Source organism: Thunnus albacares, chromosome 12, assembly GCF_914725855.1.
Source record: "Thunnus albacares chromosome 12, fThuAlb1.1, whole genome shotgun sequence".
Classification (NCBI taxonomy): domain Eukaryota; kingdom Metazoa; phylum Chordata; class Actinopteri; order Scombriformes; family Scombridae; genus Thunnus; species Thunnus albacares.
Window position 1 is genome coordinate 9332563 of NC_058117.1, and position 23498 is coordinate 9356060.

Genomic DNA, 23498 nt, shown 5'->3' on the forward strand with positions numbered 1-23498 from the left:
TTTTTGCGAGATTTAAATGAGAAAACCACAAAGAAAACAACGAATCTACAACTTATTAATTATTAATGTGCTTCAGAAGTGTTCGGCATATTTATGAACTGTGGATGAGGCTAGCTGTTTCCCCCTGCATCCCATCTTAATGCTATGCTAAGCTAATCAACTCCCATAGCTCCATAGTTGCACAGACATGAAAGTGGTATTGATCTTCTCAATGAACTCTTGGCAAGAAAATATAAAATGTTGAACTGTTCCTTTAGTATGTCTTACCTTACCAGCAGCCAACATGCACAATAGTGTCTGGATCATATTTGAGTTCACAATAAATAAAACATATGTTACGGTTCAAAACTGATTTTAGATAATCACATTTCATCATGACAACTGGAAACTGTAGTAAATGTCTGCTGACATGTTTATCCATATTTACCATCAATAATAATGCAAAAGCTTCAAGTTTACTGTTTCATCAGTCAGTCTCATCAAAATGATGATAATGGTGAACATCAGAACATCTGTCAGTGTCACAGCTGCCTTTAAGAACTCTAATCCAAAAAAACAGATCATATCATTATCCAAGCCTTAATATAAGCTTTTTCTATATATTATATATTTGCAATTTTGAAAACAGTCTCTGGGTGAGTTTGCTGACACACATGACCTTCTTAATGAAGTGATTCAAAGTAACTCTTCCTCTTCTTCTCCTCCATGATCATTGCATTCACCAGGTGCCTCTGATCTGCGAAACGAAACCCATGATAAGTATCCAGCAGATGATGACCTACCAGAATCAGAAGAACGGCTGCTACCAGCCGCCTCCACCAGGCAGCAAGCAGGACCACCTCTCCCCGGACGTGGCTCGCCTGATCCAGCTAGAGGAGGGGATTCGGCCGATCGAGAAGAAGAAACACGCTCACTCCTCTCACCACAAGAGAGAGCACAGGGACAAGGACCACTGTTCCGTCGACATGAACGGGCTGGAGACTAACGTATAAAAGCAGCTGCCCTGCCAACAGCTACTGGCTCATCCACAGCCGCTGGACCAGCAGAGGAGGAAGACAGATTGAAGAGTTCAGGTGAATTAAGTTCACACACTTTTGCCCTCCGAGAAGGACAGCGGCCCAGAGTGGATGACTGCAGGAAAAAAGACCTTTTTTTTCTACATAACCTAAATAATGACCCACATTTGATTGTGTATGTTTGTGTGTGTACATATTTATCAGAGATGTATTATTTGGTACAAGCAGTGACATTGTGCCGCTCTGGCTGACAAACGTTTCAAACCGGAGAAGCGATCCTGCTTGAGGTTTCACTAACATCCCCCCAGACCTGTGAGTCAGCCCATCTTTAAGGAGTGGAAATGGAGAACACAGTAGCTAATGTCAGATATAATTAAAGGAACCTCTCCCTCTGTGGACTGCAGAAAAAAACGGAAATATCACATGTATCTCTTTATTCATTATGACCTTTTTTGGTATGTTTTTAGCATAATATTGACTGGGGTTTTTTGTATATTTCACTTTTTGTCACACTGTTCTCTATAATGAAACTCAGAAAAAATGTCTGAAATCTTATATTCGGAAGCATTTTTTCCAAATGATTCAGTGACTCAGTAAATCGCAAAACAAAGAGACAAATCAAGGTAAATTGAGCTACAAGAAAATCACTAAAATCAGTATTTAAAACACACAAATGCAACTATTTGGTTCACATTCAAGAAAGAAAAAGGGATTCTTTACGATTTCCCAAATTTTCTCAGCAACACCTTTTCCCTGCACTTCTCTGCCTTGTTGTCTAATACCTGCAGTACTGTACGGTCATAGCCAGAATCAGGGCAAAAATGATGATGAAGGTCACGATGAAAATGAAGACGAGTGTTTGCCCTTGTGTTGAAGTCATGTCAAGTTGTCTTTGCACCCCATTGTATTCCCTCTTTGCCTTAAACAACCAAAGGAGAAGCATATGGGACCAGTGCGTTACTGATGTGCGCCAAAACAGCCGAGACAAACTGCATTAAAAACACAACTCAAGTCGTCAACCACACGTCACACTCTGAACTCTGTCCATATGTATGTGATATATGCTGTACATGTACTGTATGTATTTCAAAAGTTTAAAAAAAATGTAGATTTTACTACCATGTCAGTTTGTTTCATGAGCTGCCATTCTGTATTTGTAAAAAGAAACATTTCACTGTAGTCCAAAATTTATAAAAATGTACCAACTGTAAAAAAAAAAAAAAGAAATATCGAGAAATGGAAAATATATCAAAAATATACAAATGGTATTCTGTTTGACTTTTTTTAATGGATCTGAGAGTTACAAGATTGTTTGAGTTTGTCAGAACTTCAGGCACAAGTCTGCTGTATGACACTTCAAGGACTTAAAACTAGAAAGTGTTTATTTGGAAATGTGACAAGCTGTGACATTCCCCTGCATCCTCTATCATGAAAATGCTTCTGTTATCTCATTCGCCTGAACAAATGTCCTGTTCATACTGGAATAAATCCCAATGTAAACTAAAGACAAGTGAGCTGTCAAATAAGAAAACAAAAGAGATTTAAAAGATTACCTATGAGTCCGAGCCAAGTGCACTACAGGTGACTTTGGAGCATGGATGACTTATTAAAACTGGGCTCAGCTAAGATCTTATATAGATGCACACAAAGACACTACAATACATGATCTTCTCAATAAATGTTTTAAGGACTTCAATACAAAATGATTTTTGTCACTAGTCTTTTGTCACTCTAAAATCACACACAAAAAAAGATAAATTACACATTTTTCTTCAATCCTGAGGATGTTAAAAAGAAAGAAGCAAATACAACTTTACCTGGCATGTTATTGTCATATTTAAGATACCTTTTTCATGTTGTACCGTTTATTTAATTTTATTGAGTGTGTGATCACCTTAACACTTTATAAAAAGGGTAAGCAAACTATAATCTACACAAAAATATGAAGGTTATGGACTCATAGAGTTGACTTGTATGTGTCTTCAGCTGAGCTGTGAGATGTCATTTCACTGGTTACTGCTGCTGATTTAAAGCAAACGCTCTGAGCATGAGCAACAAAAGCAGCTTTGGAACAAGACTAGGTTCAAAATGTCATAGAAACACCATCACCAAGGCAACCTTGGAGAACAAATTACAGTGTATGATTGCCAGCCCACTGACCAAAGGATCAAATGTGGAAGACTGAAAAGACAGAATGGAACGGTGTATTAGAGAAAATTTTATCAATGTTATTCAAGGTTACTACGTCTGTGAAAGGCATATAAACCTATGGAGGCCAATATGCACTCAACCTTCATCAGCTAAAATATCCTAAGAAAACAGACCAGATATAACTGTTTAGCACTGCAGAGTGTGTGATGTGGAGTGGCATGCATGTTAGCTCTTACATCATGGCTACTTATCAAATAAATTGAGAACATAATGACTCAAAGTCTTGATGCCTTTTAAAATTATCCATTAACACATACCATAAAGCATCAGTAATGTTGCTATGGTTACATAATGGGTTTCTTTCAGTGTTTCTGGAAGAGCCAAATCGTTATCCTGGATTTCTCTGTCAACCCCTTCTGTACATCAGCACTTCCTTATTTTTGCATTCAGCAACTATATCTCCCATGAATCTTTGATGCAGTTGCGCTGTCAAAACAACAAGGGAGCTGAAGGGTTGGACTAAAGCTTGTTTCCTTGTGCGTGCTGAGATAAAATGAGACTGTAATTTTTGAAAGAAGAAACTCAGTATCATCACACTTGGCTAGTATGACCTGTAGCGAGTAAAGCCTTAGAAAGATATTGCTGTGTAACTGGCATTACTGCTGCTGTAACTCTTCAGTCAGGTCACCTAAAGACCTGAGAAACTGATTGAGGACAATCTTGGGAAATTAAGGTTAATTTAAATGCCACTTTCTCGCCACAGTGACAAGTCTTGCTTTAAATGATAATACACATCTTCGATACAGTGGTCTTGTATTTTGGTGTTCAGGAGCTTTAGTGCATTACAGCCACTAATGAAATAAGAATTTCCTCATAAGTTCAAAGGTAATTTTTCTTTGTTATTGCTTTCTTCACTTTAAAGATGTCTTAAAAAGGCTGTGGCACTGGAATTAATAGGCATCACAGGATAGAAGGGTCTGGAGAGCCTTGACTTTAGGAAGGGAGGGGTGTGATTATTCAGTTTTTAAGACTGTATTGGAATCAGCTGTTAATGATTATGCCAATATGGCAATATATATCTCTTTCTCAAGGTCAGAGGACTGTTTGTTTGACCGTATAAATTTAACTTCATTCTGTTAAGCATGCTGTTAAACAAAGTCTAGCTCTGACTCATACAGTAAATGCTGTATGTCTGTAAGAAAGATGCCAAAGTCCATACCAGAGAGTCACTTTCAACTGTCATATTTGCAGTTGCAGGATACTTTTTTACAGACTTTTTTTATGGGCAGAAGGTGAACTTTTTTAATACTGTGTCATTTGTTCAGTTGATCAATCCTCTGCACAAAGTCCAGGCAGAACTTGCCTCTCATTCAAATAGAAGTATATCCAGTATATACTTTTATTTTCCTTTCTAAGAAAATAAAACATTTATTCGAGTGCAGGCTGAGTCTCTGAGTTGACTTGAGGCGAACAAAGCCTGAAAATCCTCCAATAGCACTACTCGGCTTCACCTCACCCCACCTCTTCACACTGCAGTTGTTACAGTGAATCTCCTAAACACCCATTAGCCCAGTGCTGATGGACAGTGAGACAGGCCAGCCGTGCAGCTTGTGTAGCCGCTGAATATCACCATTTGGCCACATGGCCACCTGGCAGAGGGACAGGATGGGGGGCAGAGTGGGCTAAAGGGAGTTGGCCGGATAGGAGCAATTAGGAACGCAGGCTGGATCTGGCAGAAGGTGCGCAGTGGTGGGCGGAGGGTGCAGGCCTTCAGGGGATGGTTTGGATCAACACCAAAATAAATAGACAAATGGAGGGAAAATTGAAAATATGGCACAAAGGCTGGAAAAAAAGCAACTGAAATCCCCTTGTTTGAATTCTGACCAGTGAAAAGCCTGAAAGTGTACGGTATATATGTAAAGCAGAACTATAATATGTTTTAAATTGGATTTGTTGTTAAGATTAATACAGAGTGATGGCCTTATTGCAAATAAATCAACGTGGAATTTTTTTTTTTTAATCTGTAGTCCAATTTGATTTGTTTTTATAAACATCCCTAAAAAAGTGATAACCCTTCCAAATAAACTACCTCTCACACTTGGTTGTAGCGGCTGAGTACAGCCATAACCTCCTACTGACACTGGTAATCCGTTGCATCAGGCAGTGCTCTTTGCTTTGGCTTGCTAGTAGTAAATATTTGAGAGTGTGTACAGACAGATTTGCTAGCAGAGAAAAGAGTTTTGAGTACCATCAAAGCCAGAACTTTTATTTTATTTAAGATATTCTGCATCTGCAACAGAAATGATATGGACCTATAGTAGATTCCAGTATCAGTATCTCCAGAGCTGCATGCTCTCCAGTTTGACAGACATGCCTGTCTCAATCATGAGACATGCATGTTTTATAAAGAATGGCGTTTAGGGACAGAAAGGCAGTGGTTCTAGCCAAATACTATAACTAGCTGTAACATTTCAATGGTGCAATCTTAGCAGCAAGACTTGTTTGACCATAAGGCAAACAATAATATAATCAATTTAAACAAACTCAACACACCAGAGAGCTGAACCTGATCAATACGTTTCAATAAGTGATTCCTACTGTATTTGTGCCTGAATTGAACGATGGTCTTCAATACAAGTACACACACACCCGTACAGTACATCCATATAGGTTTGTTATATTTACCAAAATATAATGATGTGGAAAGAAGTTCATCTTATTTCATTGACTCAAATATTTTCTTAGTATTTTAACAAGAAAATACTGAAAAAAAAACATGTTCTCAAGTATTTGAGATCTAATCATCATAACAGATTTCTGTAAAATTGAACATATTCATCTAGATATGAGAGCCGTTATGAAAATTGTTTCACAATATGATGAAATAGAAAGATGGTAAATATTATAATAATCATTTTCCAGCCCATAGGTTGTTACTGTCAGTGAAGGATTTATTTTTTAAAAAATTAGATGATTGCTACGATTTACAGACATATATTCTTTAGAAAATGATCTATCAAAATAGCTCAGGCCAGCAGTGGCTTTGAATAATTTCATAGACAGAAATCAGAGGCACATTGAGTTTTTTGACTACATTATTAACGAAATACAGGTGCTTGACATAAACATATGCAGCTCCTGTGCATAACGTCTCACTGGACTCATTACAATTTGACAAGATTTGAAGATAATGGGCCAAGATCCAATAATGTGAATCTTAAGAACGAATCTCTCTGCTGTCTGTACTCTGATATCAAAGTAGCAGCTGGAATTAATACTGTATCGACCGTCTTTGAAAATTAAACACATTATTTTAGTATTCAGTGAGCTGGTTGATAAGCAAAATTACAGTTTCAGTAGGAGGGATGAAGTTTTCCTATAAAACTTCTGCAGGGTCTCACAGCTTGGCTTTGCCTGGTGTAACCTGGAGGTTCTGCAGTTTCATAGCCATGCCCATGTTCCCTGTGATCTTCAGCTTCCCTTTGAAGAACGCCTGAGGAGACAGGAGATCAGAGGAGAGAGATAAACAGTCAACTTTCATCCTCAAGAAAAGATACTTTTAATCTTACTACTGTTACTGAAAGACTCCAGGCTATAGAAAACTTTTTTTTGAATAACTCAAGTACAGTGACATATTGGAGATGTTAGATTTAGAGCCACACTATACTGCAGTCTAACAGCAGGATAGGCTGACAGTTGACCAGTCAGAGCTCATATCTCTAATGAGGGTCAGAAAAGCATAAAACAGAGTAAGGACTGATGCTTGTGGGCATACTGGACTGAGCAGTTTATTTCCTTGCGTTGACATTCACATAACTTGACAAACGTTGTAAATTAACAACATAAAAACTAAAAAAATAAAATATATTTCTAAAAAGTGGCAAGCACTGAACTAGCACAAACCCAGTGTTCACTTTTTTGGCTTGTTAGATACTCAGGAGCTTGTTATCTTCTGACAGTTAAGCTGTAAGGGGGTTGTTATCGGACTCTCTAAACAGAGCCAGACGCCCCTAGTTTGATGGCAGGAAACAAACAGGTCCACACATTTCCTACACAGCTGGTGTCAACAGACTAAAATGGTGCTGATCAAGTGTTGTGTTTTTCATTTTTTTCCAGTCATTTACCATCTTATACCTGTAGTAACTTTCTGTTTTAGGCTACATAAAAGTGAGTTAATGGTTAATCCTTCTAATTGGTATCAATGTAATCTTGATGTAGGTGTTATATGCATTTTACTAATGCTGTATGCAGAGGATCTCTAAATAAAAGGTAAAGATATCCGATTTCCAGTTGGATATAGTTGTATGAGCAGAAATGCATTCCTCAGACTTCCCCTCTGTCAGCAGAATATAATATAATAAGACATTTATCATATTTCTGAGAGCTTAAAGTGAGTCCACTGACACTATTTACACCTTTGCAACATTAGTTAAATTTCAAAATGATGAGTTTCCTCTGGCTGACTAAATCAGTGGAGTGGAATTTGTTCAAACATAAAATGTTCAGCTGGGTTAAAGTTGGTAAATACAAATGTGACATGTCTTTGTCTCTCAGTGAAAGCAAATTTACATTTATGGAAAGAAACAACAAATGAATTTGGCTGCCTAAAAAACCTCATGGACCCAGATCCAGAGAACTTCATGGGAATTAGGAAAGAAAAATATTTGCACAAACTAAAATGTTAAATCTAAGACTTTTTTAAACCTTTAACTTATATTTTATTCGTGTAAAACAGACAAAGATATTGTTAATACATAATTACACACACCATTTGTGGGTTCAGCTTTCCTGTCATCAAATCCAGAAGATCCCCATCACTCATGGTTATGGTGCAGTCTGCCTTTTTACCTAAAATAAAGAAAAAATGAAGAGGAATTTATTCACTATGGCTGAATACAATGACATATCAAATGCATTAGAATAAAAAATCCACATATGCAAGAACAAATTCATATTTGCAGTACCTTTTACGCATATAAAGAAAGATGAAATTAACCCCAAAAGAGGAATAAATTATTTTATGCATAATGTTGGATATATTGGAGAAAGACACACAAAAGGTAAATGTTAAGTCACCATAATTACAATACTTTCATTTTCTTCTTTCATTGACACATCTTAGAAAGCTTTATGACTCATACTTTCTATATCCTGACTGAAAATTGGCCCGCTGTGTTCTGTGACAGCAGCTTATCAGCTTATTAAAACAGGATACAACATTTTCCATCATCATAAAAACAGCCATGATTTCTGCTTCAGGCGTAGTGATACATCAATATGCTATTGATCAGGCATCAAATCGTGAAATCAGATGAAAACATGTTGTTTTTCTGTAGAAACAGCATGCAGGGTGTGTGTGTGTGTGTGTGGTGAATTGCTTTTTGTCCTGAGCGTCCCTTACAGTCATACAGCCCTTAGAAAATATGTGCTGCAGTAAACCAATGCCTCTTTGACACAACCTAAACAAAAAGTGATTGTTACGTGCTTTCAAAGGAAGTATTCACTGCAGAGTTATGAACCATTGTACTGTTCAGTAAATGGACTGTATATGTATTGATCGAGCTGCACACTTTATATCTCAGCTATATAATTTTTCACGTTGTGTAGCTTTGCCCTCTATTGACGAATATGAAAAGGAAGTGAGATGATACATGTCACTTAAAGTTATGTTGACATTCAGTGTTTTTCACCAGAACACACTGTGTGTATCCTTGAGGTCTAATAAATGTGTTGAACACATTTCATTCCTCCTAAAACATAAGCAAAATCTTTTTTTTTTTTGTTTAAATTCATGCTTTCTAAATTCTAGTCTTCTTCTTCCCTGCCTTTGGACGGATGTGTATGTGTCCTTGTGCACATGCACAATACAAACAAAAGGGGGAACAACTCTTTGCAACATTGCTCCATGGTATTATTAGTGGTGTACCTTTACAGTACAATTTGAAGTATTTCACAGACTACATCTTTCAGCTCTAGTCAGAATTATACCTGACTTGCAAACATTAACGCTGAGTCACTGAAGTCATTATTCATTCATTTAGGCCAAATTTGAATCAATGTTAGACCAAGATTATTGAAACATTCATCTGTGTGTATCAAGGCCATAGACGCAGAACAAGAAAAGACATTTTTGGCTGGCACAGATGAAAGAAATCCCTCTCGAGCTCGCTTAGCGTTAAATTTTAAAATTCAATAAGGTATGGTCACCATTCCTAAATTGTACCGCATTACAAGAAATTGAGTTAAATCCCCAGCTATTCAATTTGACAACATCACAGAATCATAAATGGCTGCGATTTTCAAAGGCAACTGGACTCATCCAAGAAGATTCTTCATCTGTGACTGACTGGTGGGGGGTCCCAGGCAGTGCACCACGTCCTGTGCACCACACTTTACTTCCAACATGTAGGCATACACGTATACTAAGCACACACCATATGTGTATACACTGTATCAATTGTTTTGGAATATTTAAGTAATATATTTAATTATTTAGTGATTTATTTTACAAATAATGGAATTATATACCAGCATGTATTGTATTAGCTTTTGCTAATACAATACGTGCTAGTAAAGCTCTGTGCTGGTATATTAGCACCTGTCCACAGTTTCTACCTTGCTATCAGACTGGGATCTTCTAATATTAATAAGAAAGGAAGACGCAGCTTACTTTTCAAATAAAAATATATAGAAATGTACAGACTACACACTATACAGGCAAAAAGAAAGAAAGAAAGAAAGAAAGTATTGATTTTGAAAAACCTTTTTTGCTACACAACCTGTGCAATAGAACATCTTAGGATATCCCTGAACATTTCTTTCCATTTCAGGAACATTCAGTCATATGAAAAAGCAGTGGTAACCTCAGAAATAATGGCTTTGATCCATTAAATCCAGAGAACATCACAGAGGGAGCCAGCGTAATGGAAACAGTCAGGTGGCTATTTATGAAAGAGTGCGTGTGTGTGTGTGTGTGAGAGATTTTAGTTAGTTTCATGTTTTGACGTCCATTGCAGCAACATTATCACTCTTTAAATTCATCACAGAAGCTATCGAAAAGATAATTTCAGTTATTTGGAAATTGAGCCCGCTCTTCTGATGACTGCCACAACGTTAAAATGTTAACTACTTTATTGGAGAGCTTTACACACCTGTGGAACTGCATCTGTCTAATACACATCCAGAGGGCTAAAGCGATCCCTAACATCTGAACACAATCAAATCTTATCCTTACAATTGTATTGCCACATTGAAACACAAACCTACCAATTGTGATGAGCTTCTCCATTTGAAACCTGGCCTTGTTTGATGCGAGCGAACCTATTGCTCTTTTGAGTCTCATGGAAAATGAGCGAATAAAAAAAGTTGTTCACACACGGTTTCTAAAATAGATGTGATGTGTGTAAGAAAAGAGAGAGCTGTGTGAAATATAATAAGAGTAGACCAAAGGGCACAGTGTACATACTACTGCTACGATGTGGGTGTTAGTGTGTGAAAACAGGCTGAGACAGAGGTCTCATTGTGTGAAAATGATATGTTTTCACAGTGTTTTAACTCCATCTGATAAAGAGTGTGTATTATTAAAGCATCGTTTCTGAGAATCCCTCAGCTCTTTTAATGACATCATATTGAACAGAGTCAGGTGGGAAAATAAGGCTCAGGATGAAAATAATTGAAAATTATAATTGAAAATGTCTTTCTAAACCCATGTAATATCAAAGTACAGGCTAATTCAATATATATAGGACAAACTAGAAACCTCTCAGGTTAATCAGATTCAAACAATAACATCTCACGTGTATGCCAGAAATGTAAAACTACAAATGCTGATTTTCTACACATGATGTCCAATGATTGAAAAAGTCTGGAAGGATATTATTTATTTAACATCAGACATTAGAGAAACTACCATTCAACAGGATGCTAGAGTATGAAAACATTCATAGTTTGGAGCCAATCGTGGTCCAGTATATGACTCGCACAAGTGTGATGTGGAAACTTGAAGCCTCAATTGCACAAACATTGTGAATGAACTTTACAATGAGGTAGAAGACATCTTTTTTCCAGCAGTTCAACTTGAACTGACCACTGAACTAAACAATATTTGCATATTCATAGATTCTGGGTTTTTAATGAGGTAGAAGGAGTATAAAGCATCTTAAGAATTTCTAACCAGGTAACTGACCTTTTTTATGGAAAAGCCACATCAGACACAAACTATTATTCAAAGCAGATTACTTTCATATGTCTTAAAACTATTTATCTTTAAAAATTTAATTTTATTTGCTAGCACTATTGGGAAAAAATGTATCTTAATGAACAGGAAATCAGATGGCTCAACAAACTAACTTTACTGTAGTCCAGAGAAGATCCTTTATTGTTATCAAGGATTGTTGCAGCTTTCAAGAAGATGGCTTTTATCAATGCCTTGTCTTTAATTAAATGTGATGTATGACATTTGTATCCACCATACTTCCTTTTACTAACAGTATGTACCTTCCTAAGTATACATCTGTTCTGGCATTATTATTTGATTCTTTTTTCTTTCGTCTCACTACTTGCATTGACTTGGAGCTCCAGAGAGCACTGTGTCAGGAGCCTGAACAGCAGAGTAGGGATTTCTAGCACAACTTCACCTACTAGTGAAGTAGTACTGATGAAGGCCACAAGCCGTTCTTGATACTACAAGTGTTGCTGGAGTTTTGACCCCTTTAGGGGCGTGAATGCATACAGCGTTGAGTGGTGCAATGGTGAAAATTACATCTTTTTTTTGGAATACTAGTACTGACTACACTGGACATCTAAGTTCTCATCCAATGAACAGATCTTTGAAAAAATATCAGAGTTTAACAACTTACTTGAGATACATACCTGGGTCATTGGTGACAGAACCTTTGCCATTTTTCACATCCACCACCCAAGTCGCCTCCTTCCCATCTGGTCCATCTTTCACTTTAAAAATGAACACTCCGCCAACCTTCTTGACGACCTTCTCTCCTTCCTGCAGGGAGTCGAGAAGGCTTTTAAGCTCCATGAAATAGTCCTTGTAATATGATGGCTGTAGCAGCTGCCCACACATTTCAAATTAAATACTTCAACTATTTATTGTAATGTGAAGAGTGCTTTTTGAATCATTTAAATCAAAGGTTTATGGTTTATTCTGAGAAAAATTACCTCAGCCAAAATGTACTGCTAATGAACTACAATAACACAGAAGAAATAATAATGTCTGAAACTATGTAAGTGTAAACCACATTTATGCCTCTAATATGAAGTGATAAAATGTCTGTCAGGTTAACAAAACTAAGATTTGAGAAGTTAAAACTATGATTTGATTGTATTAACTATTTCACGATCATTATATTTGCAGGCTATGAATACAGTGTTAAAGTGTTTCCTGTCTTGCAGAGATTCAGACATGTTCTCTGTTCAAATATGCGGCCACACCGAAACTCGCTCATTTATTTCAACGAAGAAGGAGGTGAGACGTATTAGCTTAACAGGGCCTTGCGCATAGCTCATTGTGACTGAACTTTGACCCTCAAAATAGTGATTCAGCCCATGAGGGAGGGGGGGATGGGACTGACCCCTAGTTCAGGAAGTATTGATTGTATATATCCTTGTTCATATGACTGAATGCACAAATTATACACACAGCTGTGCGGGAGGGCTTGATATAAAAAAGGAATATATTTCTCAGCTTGTGGACTGTCTGAGAAGTGTGAGTAAATCTCACTGCACTTACTTGTTATCCAACCCTAAACTTTACCTGCCAGGCAAAAAAAACCAAAAAAAACAGGCACCCTTCTCTTGAAAACACTGCCTTTTAAAGAAACACCCACCAAATTGGCAGCTTGTAGGCAGGAGTGACTAATATCCAAATCAATATTATTATGTATTTCACATTGATAATCCTGCCCCCTGCCACTTCCATTTCAGCAGCCCTATGGCACGCTTCACAACTGACCACACCAACACATGATTATTGCGGCTCCCCTCTGCACTCCAAGGGTTTAAGAGTGAGATGAGAAACTGTCAGGCGCCGTCAAAAGCAGGTTATAACTGACAGGTAGATCATAAATCACAAGTTCCAATGGTTTTCAGATGGTCAGTGTCATTTCAAAGAAAGAGACGCTTTTGGGTTCAGAAATGCTTGAAACTACAGGCTTTCAAAAAATAAATGAATATATTCTAACACAGACCTGGGTGTTTTTATGACAAAGCGTGCCTACCTGTCAAGAACCATTTGTACCTTATGAAGGATGCCCCATGTAACAGCCTCACTAATCAACATAAATTACCAGTCCGCCTTGCCTTTTCTGTCTTACGTCAAAGCACAATTATTAGCCTTGAATACACGGTGCAAATATTGTTAATCATGTTTTTTTTTTCTGAATGTCACAACAGACGTCATACCATACAGATATTCCTAATTTCCACAGACATGAGTATAAATATGTTACATGCAAATAATGCCTTGTCAATGTGAATTGTTTAAGAGCTGCGGTGCTGCAGAGAGACCACTCTAAATGTTTTTGATTCAGAGTTGGCGTTCATCTTTCACCTATAAAACAATGATATTTTTGTATTGTATTTGCTGGAGAGAGCTCTACAAATAAAGATATTATTGTTTTATTGTAACAGCACATAATATACCTTTAAGTATGAATGCTTTATAAATTAATGGACAACATTCACAACAGTGAGTCCTTGTTAGCTATGAAGGTCAGCAATTCTATACTTTTTAATGGTAAGAATAAAACTGTATATTGTGATGAAAAAAGCACAAAAAAACTATTTTGTAACCACCTTTACTATTCTTTGATGAAATACTTATGCGTGTATTATTATATTTGTCTGACATATAAAGATCAGTAGACTAAAGGAAGAGAAGGGATATGGATGCATTTAATTGGATGAAAATATACTGATATCCCAAAATCAAACACAAAGTATTGAGATTAAAGTGTGAGAGGAACTTTTGTTAATTACAACATGCTGGTGTACCTCCTGTAGATGTTTCTCAATCTCTTTGAAGACAGGATAAGCTTTAAACCCCTCCAGACTGCCGCCAGAGCTGGTGAGAACTGCACCTACGTGGGACCTGTGAGAAGCAGAAAAAGTACACACTATGTGGAAAAAAATGGCTTCAGCTATCAGAGGTTCAACCTTGATTCAGGTACATGTGAGGCTGTATAAATCCAAAGTTTTTCAATCCAGATGTGTTGCAGAACAGGAATAGATTATAAAGCAATATACTGTATCTACAGCACAAAAGCCAAATAATGGAGATGTCATAATGTAAGACGATGTTCAACTGTGGGTCATTACATTTCTCTTTAGGACAATAAAGCAAAGACTGACAGACTGACTACAGCATACTAAAGAATACACAATATACCAACAGCAACGGTTAGAAAATAAACTCCACATTAAGTATCTGACTGAACCAATAACAAATCGTTGGATAACTTCTTGCTCACCTGGCCTCCTGTGGGAATCCCATCCTGTAGAGAGTGACGACCACAGCTCCTCCTAGGCCAATATTGTGTTGCAAGGCTACTTTTGCTCCTGGGACCTGCCTCCTGTCAGCCTGTCCACGGAGCTGCCAGCACAGCTCTGCACACTGGGCCAGACCTGAGACAGCAGGACAGAAGGTGAGGGTGACATGAGTCATAGACAGGGATGTAGTGTCGGGCCGTGTGAGTGCCTGGCAATGTAATTTATTGCTGATGAAGCTGAAAAATGCATCCACACACAGATACACGAACTGGATACACAAGAGGTACATTAACTAAAGTGAAAGAGGAAAAACACAAAAACGGGTGGAAAGGTTTTGCTGTCATTATCAGAGTCTACTATTTCTAGGCCTTGTTCATTATATTTAACATGTGGGTTGATTCATACTTTGAAATACAGTTCCAGGAAAAATCCACATTTTGTAGGTCAAACAGTCCTTTCCAGGGCTGTTTGACCTACAAAATGTGGATTGGATAACTGGAATACTTAATACTTAACTTAAGAAACATGTTATTAGCCAAAATATAGAACACTTAACAACTGACCACATGATGGCACTATTGAATACATGCTTTAATATGTTGAGCACATCTCCATTTGGCAACTGTGTACCAAGTCTGATTACTTTAGCACGCATAGTATTTGAGATTTTGATGAATATATGCGTACTCTGATAGACAGCCATTCAAAACATGTCTACAGTAAAAACTGAGACAAATATCTCAATAACTGTAAGAAAAGTAATAACCCCCGTGAGACACATATGTTTTACATGTGAAAATTAAAATTAAATTAAAAAAAAATACATTAAAAACAAATAATATTTGCAAAAATGTGTGAGTAGATGTGATCCAAAAAACGTACGGAAGAAGAAAATCAGCAGATTAGGAGCATCTGTGTGCATCTGCATTTTTTCACCTTCAACTCTACTGAGTGCTGCCTTCAACCACTGGATTATTCAGATATACTGTTACTGACAACAAGGTGGATTTAGTGATATTGAGGGCCACAGGTAAACTCTGTCTTGCTTTACAAAGTAAAGAAACAACATTTGATTTTGGGACAGCTTATATTCATTTTCAGGAGAGTTAAAAGTTTTTTAGGACAGTTCGGGGACGGTGGTGAAAAAAGTCTGGAGTCCTGGCTGAAAGACACTAAAACGGTCCTTATAGCTGAGGTGAAACTGTGGAATCAGGTGATAATTCTTTGTGGGTTTGTCACTAATAAGTGAGCTCTTTCACATTACACATAGTCATTTGATCCAGTGTTAACATAAAAATATTGATCATAGCCACTTTCAAACAGTGACAGTGATGATGGGAAGAGCAGCTGAAGTTCTGAAACATGTTTAAAATGAAGCAAAATATACACAAAGAGGTTGTAGTCATTTGTAATCAGCTGGGAAATATTGTCTGAAATGATTATCTGGTCTAAATATCCAGCTGTAGTAAATACATTTTATTTTTAATAGAACTGTGGGGGATAATGAAAAAACACCTAAACTTATTGTGGCTATAATCCTTTCATATGTCTCAGTCTCCAGGTGAAGACACTTAACTAAACGTAAAACACAACATCGTCACAGACAGGGGTGACAAGTTGACTCCTAATATGACAACTCACTCCCTAATCTCGCCAGGGTCAGCTCCTGAGCTAGCGTTATAGCTAAGCATTTCATCCCATCTGCTTAATGAGCTTGTGCATTTCTCCATTATCCCAATAAGCTAAAGGACTTATGGGTAAAGACCTCTTCATGGTGCGTCTTTCACCTTCTGCAGCGCTAATCCTCTCCACGCAGACTTGTTTGTGTGAGAGCAATTTTGTCTAAATGCCAATTAAAAATTGTACCGCAGGGTCCCCCGGGCAATTCATTAAAAATAAAGAGCCTCTAGAAATCACTGAGGACATGTTTTTCATACACAATGAAAAAGGACCTTTCAGAATGTGTAAGTACTAAGAGCCAACCATTAAATTCTTCTGAAGAGTAGATTTCAAAAGTGCGTGACAAAGGATGATCACAGGTGTTTTCTTTTCCGAAGAGTAAAGGTATGTTGCAATTCACAATCAAGCTGTGCGCCGCTTAGACTTCAAGGCCCTTAGGTGTCATGTCCGCACATGAAAATCACTCCTGAGGTGGCTCACACTACCTCCTGTGAAGGGGTTCCCTGCATGAGTCATTCAATTAGCCGTTGATACCTCTGCTCACAGTGTTCCTGAAGGAAGAGGTCAGAGCTTTACAACCAAGATTAGGAGCAACACCATGGATCAGACAGAGCTTAGCTGACTGGGGCACTCGCACACTAGCGGAGTGACCCGGGAGACGGGGGGGGAGTATTGATGACATGGATGGGGGGAAAGTTGATGCAAAAATAATGAGCTGGAGGGAATGATGACTCAGATTGTGGGGTTTGATGCGGGGGGGGGGGGGCAGCAGAGAGGAAGACAAATGAGCACAATAAAGAAGAAGGAAAAGAGTGAATACAGTCCTGTTTAACCTTGTTACAGTCAGTCAGTCAGTGTGTGTGTGTGAATATGTGTTTGCTTGTGTCAGTTCACACAAACCTGAGCTGATGTGACAATGAATTGGAAAAATGTGTCTTCCGTCTCACATGAAGGCTAAAGAGGATCTTTTACTCAGTTATAATCCAGGTAACCATCGCTGTGACACACATGCCACCTGGTGGCCAGTATGGAAATAGTTTGGCAAAGCTTGAATCAATACCCCAGGGCACCCTTGACAAATGCTTTTGACTCTGATCCAGACTGGATTATGTAATGTTGACATTGTATTAGAGTATATGACAAGATCGGATCGGCGTACCTGTGGCACCCAGAGGATGTCCTTTAGAGATGAGACCACCACTGGGGTTGATCACAAACTTGCCACCATAAGTATTGTCCCCTCTGTCAATCAGCTCTCCTGCTTTACCTGCAGAAGAGGACACACAGTAGTAGAGAATGTGGAAGTTGATTGATTCAAGCAAACACAGCTATGATTACATATAGTTGGACCTTTTATATTTTATTTTCTGTAAAAAAAAAAAAAAAAAAAAAAGATTAAAACAATCACAAGTGAAGACATAAAAGTGAAAAAAGATTTAAGCAACTTTTTTTAGAACATTTCATTTGAATATGTCTTTTTGGTACATAAGGTAAGTATGTAATTATGTAAATGCTGCACTAAAATGCATGTCTATGTCTAGAACCAAGGAAGAAACCAATCCATAAATTATACTAATAGCAACTGATGAATGATGGCGACAACATATTCTCTGTCCAACATATTAAACCCAAACTAATTTAATTTTGCGCTGAACACATCTCTGCAGTCAAAGGCACCGCTTGGTAAGTGTGAAAGCAGCAAAATGTACAGTATAGTCTTAGCTTTTCATCCACATATCAGATCATAAAGCTTTTTGAAAATTATCTCTAGGGTGAATATACAGTATTTTTATGAGCTGTCAACAAAACTGATGTAGCTGTCAGCTGACATGGTTGGGTACTACAGTCCGAGACTGACTTTCTGTTACCTCCAACTCCCTGCGCTCGCTCAATTTGTAAAGCTGATCAAACAAAACAGGTGTTGGGGATAAGAGATTTGTTGTGGAGATCATGCCTGACACAGATACCTGGGGCTGGGACTTTGCTACACGCATTTCTTAGTAGCTGATCCCCTATTTAGATAAATGACCTCAAGTCCCACCTGTACAATAATCCTAATGCCTGGATGTTTCAACAAGATCTGTGACGATTTCTAGATCGTGTCTCTCAGTGTGACACAAGGCAGGCAATTATTTAATCAAATAACTCTTAAAATCCTTATTACTGTATCTCACGCAAGAATGTTTCATGCAGGACCTGACAGCCGAATACACTCATAACTCATGGCTCTATGTAGGGGAAACACTGATGTGGATATCAGCATATGCTCAATATTTTATAACTTATATGGAGGTAGGACATTTCTAAACCAGTCCCATTTTCATGTCTATACATTCTTCTAAAAGTAGACAGCAGAAAACATTTTCATTCCTGCTTTGATCTTCGAACAGCTTTAAAAGTTGAAGTTTTAAAAGTGTGGGAGGATAAAGTAGGGCCATGCAGCAGTACCTTCTTGGCACAGCCCCAGAGCCTCATACGTGATGAGCTCATTGGCTGAGAAGCAGTCGTGCAGCTCGACCACATCAACATCACTGGGCTTCAGACCTGCATCCTCGAAACACTTCTTGGCAGCCAACCGAGACATGTCATATCCCACCTGACCAGAAAAAACAAAAAGAGATATGTTTAAAAATGTATTAATAGAAACAAATGTATCATAATTAAGCACCAGTACATTACAAAAACTTGAGACTGTCAAGAGGGGTAAAACTATAGCTGAAAATAAGTATTTTCTTTCAACCTTATTATCTGTTCGGTCAACATCCTTTAAGTTGAATCATTAAAAACACACATTTCGTACTTTCTTGTAATGTTTCCTTGTCTGGTTCTAATTGTGGCTGTATTACGTATTACATGTGAGTATTACAAAAAAAAGGATACGAGAGCTGTGAATTTTCAGAAAAAAAGCTTTTCACATTTCTCACCATCTTAATGCAGCTGTTTTCATTGAACGTAGAAGCGGTATCTGTCACCATCTCTTGGGCCACGATCTCCACTGCCTGGTTCTCCAGACGGTGACTCCTGACGAAGGCCTCGCTTGCCAAGACTGCTGCTCCAGCACCGTCTGATGTAGGGCTGATGAATCAGGAAGAGCAGCACAAACAGACATGGTTGCTTTAGGAACTGAAGCAATTATCATCAGTTGACAGATCAGTCTTACTCCTGGTGTAATTATATTCATGTACTCAGTTTGTGCTCTCTGAACTAGATTAAAAATGTATTTATTAAAAGGAAATGACAGGAAATGTGTGAGATTCTTACCAACACTGCAGAAGAGTGAGATATTCAAACACCTTCCTAGAGTTCATCACCTGCTCCAAACTGTACTCGTCCTGGAACTGGGAATAACTGCATGCATGTACACACACATATTCACGCATTAACATGAATGCACAAAAGGACGTTTAGAAGAAAGCATTTGTTTTTAGAGTTATCTGTGTCTTACGGGTTGTTGGTGGAATGTTTGTGGTTTTTCCAGGCAATTTTTGCAAAGTGTTCTGGTTTAGTGCCTGGAAGAGATTCAAACATCGACACAAACATTTATTACATACAATATAATTCACAGATGCAAACTTAATAAGTCAACAAAACATCACCCCAGTGCAAAAGAAAAAGAACATAACTTTGATATTTTCGATCTTGTAAGCGATAAGCATGTACCATATTTCTCCATGTGCTCCCTGCCAGCGTTGCCAAACATCTGCGGTGCTGGTGGAGCTGCAGCCATCCCATAACGGTTGATCATCACCTCCATGTGCTTGTCCATGGGACTGGTCCTGTCCATATACTACAAACAGGTAATTTTTAACAGTTAACTTTTCAAAACGTTTTTGACCTCATACAAAAAAAAGACAAATTTAGTAGAGAATGATAGTTGGGTGACATTGCATTTATACACAAACAAACTGGGATTTCTGAGGCAGAAAACAAATACACCATAAACATCTGCAGTGAGCTAACATACTTGTACTGTTATATGATATGAAGTAGTGATGCCTGTTTTTGTGATAAGATACTGACATATTTCTAAATTTATTGTTTTGATTACATTACAGCAAGAAGTAAATCTTGAAACACTCTCCTTCCTGTAACAGAAGTGGATAATGAAAACTAATGAAAGAAAGCAGAGGTTGATAACTAATCTGTTGTGTCTGCTGTGATTTATTAGGTTTATTTTAGCTGATTTTCTTGCTTTTCAGCCAGAACAAAAATGCTACTAGCAAACTACAACTTCAGGAGGTGGACACTATAACAACAACGTCTATATTATCCAACATCCTTTCGATAATCTGTGCAGATTATAACTCTCAATTTTTGTTTTAGTATGTGGTGTTGTTGCAGTAGTCTGCAAAATATTGTGAAGTGTTCGTGTTATTTTGTCCACCTCTTCAGCATCTAGTACAACAACACACAACATGTAGTTTTATACCTTTGAGGACAAAGATCCTCTCTCCATCTTCTCAAACCCGAGGGCAAGCACACAGTCAGCAAGACCTGCGAGAGGAGATGAGAGGCGGGTTTTCACACTTCTGCTTAAATAACAGATAACGGGTTACATTGCAGAAGTAAAGTCTATGCACATTGCAGTCTTTTTCTTCTGTAGTGAGACCCAGTCAACTTTACCATTACAAATGATTTAAAAATGTCGATTTTGAGGAGTTCATCACTGCTTGACTCACCTCCCTGGACCAGCTGGCGTGCCATGAAGAGAGCAGTGGAGCCTGTGGAGCAGTTGTTGTTGACGTTGAGGATGGGGATCCCGGTCAGGCCCAGGCTGTGGTAAATGGCCCTCTGCCCACATGTGGAGTCCCCTGAGAGAGTAAGGAAGGGGATGAGAAGGAAATTACAATCAGGATGTTACATGAGTGTCACAAGAGCATATACTGTATGTGCATGAGATGTAAACAGTATATAACAGTTACATTTTAATGGAGATTCAACAAGAAGGTCTTACCATAGACATATCCTACACAGGCTTGTTCAATGGCAGAATATGGGACTCCTGCATCTGCTAGGGCCTTTTCACCTAAAATGTAGACAATGCAGTAATAAAACACTGTACCACATGTTATACAACAAGATCTAATTAACACATTTTCAGATACAATATCTTTCCAATCACTGAACAAAGTCCATATTCTGTAAAGATAAGTACCTGCTTCTTTGGCCATATCAGGGTAGTCATAGTCGCCTCGAGCTCCAGGCTTGTCAAACTGCAGCGAAACACAGAAAAGCCAGACACACTCGGTCACTGTCACTCAACATAAGCATTCACACCTGTTTTTAATGCTTCTTTGAGCAATTAAGTTGAGTAATTTCTTTTACATTAGTAAGATACAACTCTACTTTAGAACACATCTGTTTTGCAAGTTTGCAAATCAAGTTGTTTGTTTCGAGAATATTAAAAATGAAATATCTACACTGAATGGTCAAATAGAAAAGAACTGGAAACAGCAACACATATGCACTACACAAGGTAGTATTAGTGGCATTAAGCACTGAAATGCACTAAACTGATACTATGTCAGTAAATGAAAAACATGAACAGGTGTAAATGGGAGCATGTTTCAAATCCACTGGGAGTGCTGTGTCATTGTGATGGGCATGATCAGCATTCAGAGGTCTGAAGAGGTCTGAAAACTTCATGTCTGCATATGAAGACAGCAGATTTTACTTGAGACTTGCTCTCATAGACTTAGTTACTTTTCTTGAATGGCATGAGAGTTGACTTGTCCTGGAGGACCTTAAACAACTCTGGAGTTATAATTCATGACGTTGGCTGCCAGGTGACCCTTGACACAGTTTGTAACTCTGTTGTTGACCATGAACTATGGACTGGAAAAGTGGACATTGGAGGCATGGTGTACAGATTCAAATGCGTCGAGCATTTAACCCAAACCCGTAACTTACCTATCTTATTCACGAAAACCGACAACTTTAAAACAGACAAACCACAAAACCAAACATTAACTGCACCAACGTTGCTTTGTTATGGCTAGCTTGGCTAGCTAATGTTTACCATGTGTTACTGTCAGTTGTGACGGAGATTAGAGAGCTGCCAGCACAATATCAACACCATAAATCAATGCTAAATGATATGTTAATATTAGCTAACTGTAACATTAAAGTATAAAAGCGGACGTTTTGCAGTGAAACATGTTCAATGCACTGCAGTCTTGAGTTAGCCACCTATGCTAGCCTCAAGTCTTGCATAAGGTCGTCCATGCAGCGGACTGAGACAGTAAAGATGTACATGATATTACCTTTGTCATCCCCACACCGATGACAAACACCTTGTTCTTCTTTGCAGGTGCCATGGTCACTTCTTGTCAGCAGCTGGTCTAGACTGACACACATCTGTCAACAGCAGCACTGACAGGATCCACTATATAACAAAGATGCTCTATATAGGAGCTGATGTGTCACTCGGTGCTGACGAAACAACACTTTTCTGTCTGCCACTGTGGGCGTGGGATGGAAAGTTATCCGAAAACTGTTCTCCTTAAAATCGGTGGTAACACTTTATTTTAAGGTGCTTTAATTTTATACACATTTTCTGAGTAATTTGCAGGTATTTGACGATTAATTTTTGGGATGTTTTACAGAAAGGGTGGTGCAACTTGGTACAAATTTAAGGAAAAACAAATACACAAATTCTTCATACATTGGACCCTTAACAATTCTTTAACTGACAGAAAATACATAGTTTTTGGTGTGTATTTTTGTGTTAAACTACAAATGAGCATATTAGGCTGTTTCTTAAAAACCACAATGAGCACATTTCCTGTATACAATTGCATAACCCTCCCAAAGAAATGTACTGAATTAACAGTATACATCATTTGACACACAAAACTACACACTGAAAACTAGTTAAATTTCTTTTTTGCAAATTAACAACTACATATAAACCCTGATATATTTAGTGGGTACTTGCCAACCAAACCAACTTCACACTTTTTTCTGTTTATTCTTATAACTTGTACCAAACTGCACCAACCTCTGTAAAAATGTCCTAATAATTTAACATTTAATGCCAGCAAATTACTCAGATTTCAATTAAGGGACCTGTAAAAATAAAGTGTTATCCAATCTGTCTATCAAAGTTATTACAAGTGGGTGTGTGTGTGTGTGCATATGTACTTTGAA

General features: G+C 37.9%; 2 protein-coding genes across 2 annotated transcripts in view; one reads left to right on the plus strand and one right to left on the minus strand.

The window, feature by feature from the left end:
• slc1a7a (solute carrier family 1 member 7a) overlaps positions 1–6498 on the plus strand; it is a 45002-nt gene extending 38504 nt beyond the window's left edge. The window contains exon 11 of the mRNA XM_044368042.1: positions 726–6498. Coding sequence (XP_044223977.1) covers positions 726–992 — 267 coding nt within the window. The 3' untranslated portion in view covers positions 993–6498. The remainder of the gene's footprint in view (positions 1–725) is intronic.
• scp2a (sterol carrier protein 2a) lies at positions 5413–22756 on the minus strand. The gene is made up of 16 exons (XM_044368043.1): positions 22613–22756; positions 21505–21562; positions 21304–21375; positions 21029–21160; positions 20779–20843; positions 20010–20136; positions 19795–19858; positions 19611–19697; positions 19274–19424; positions 18798–18945; positions 17509–17616; positions 14651–14804; positions 14175–14271; positions 12039–12168; positions 7936–8015; positions 5413–6660 (listed from the first exon to the last, which is right to left on the minus strand). Exons 1-16 carry the CDS (start codon positions 22664–22666, stop codon positions 6565–6567), a joined length of 1623 nt encoding a protein of 540 aa, XP_044223978.1. The 5' UTR covers positions 22667–22756; the 3' UTR covers positions 5413–6564.
• Positions 22757–23498: the final 742 nt, after the last annotated feature.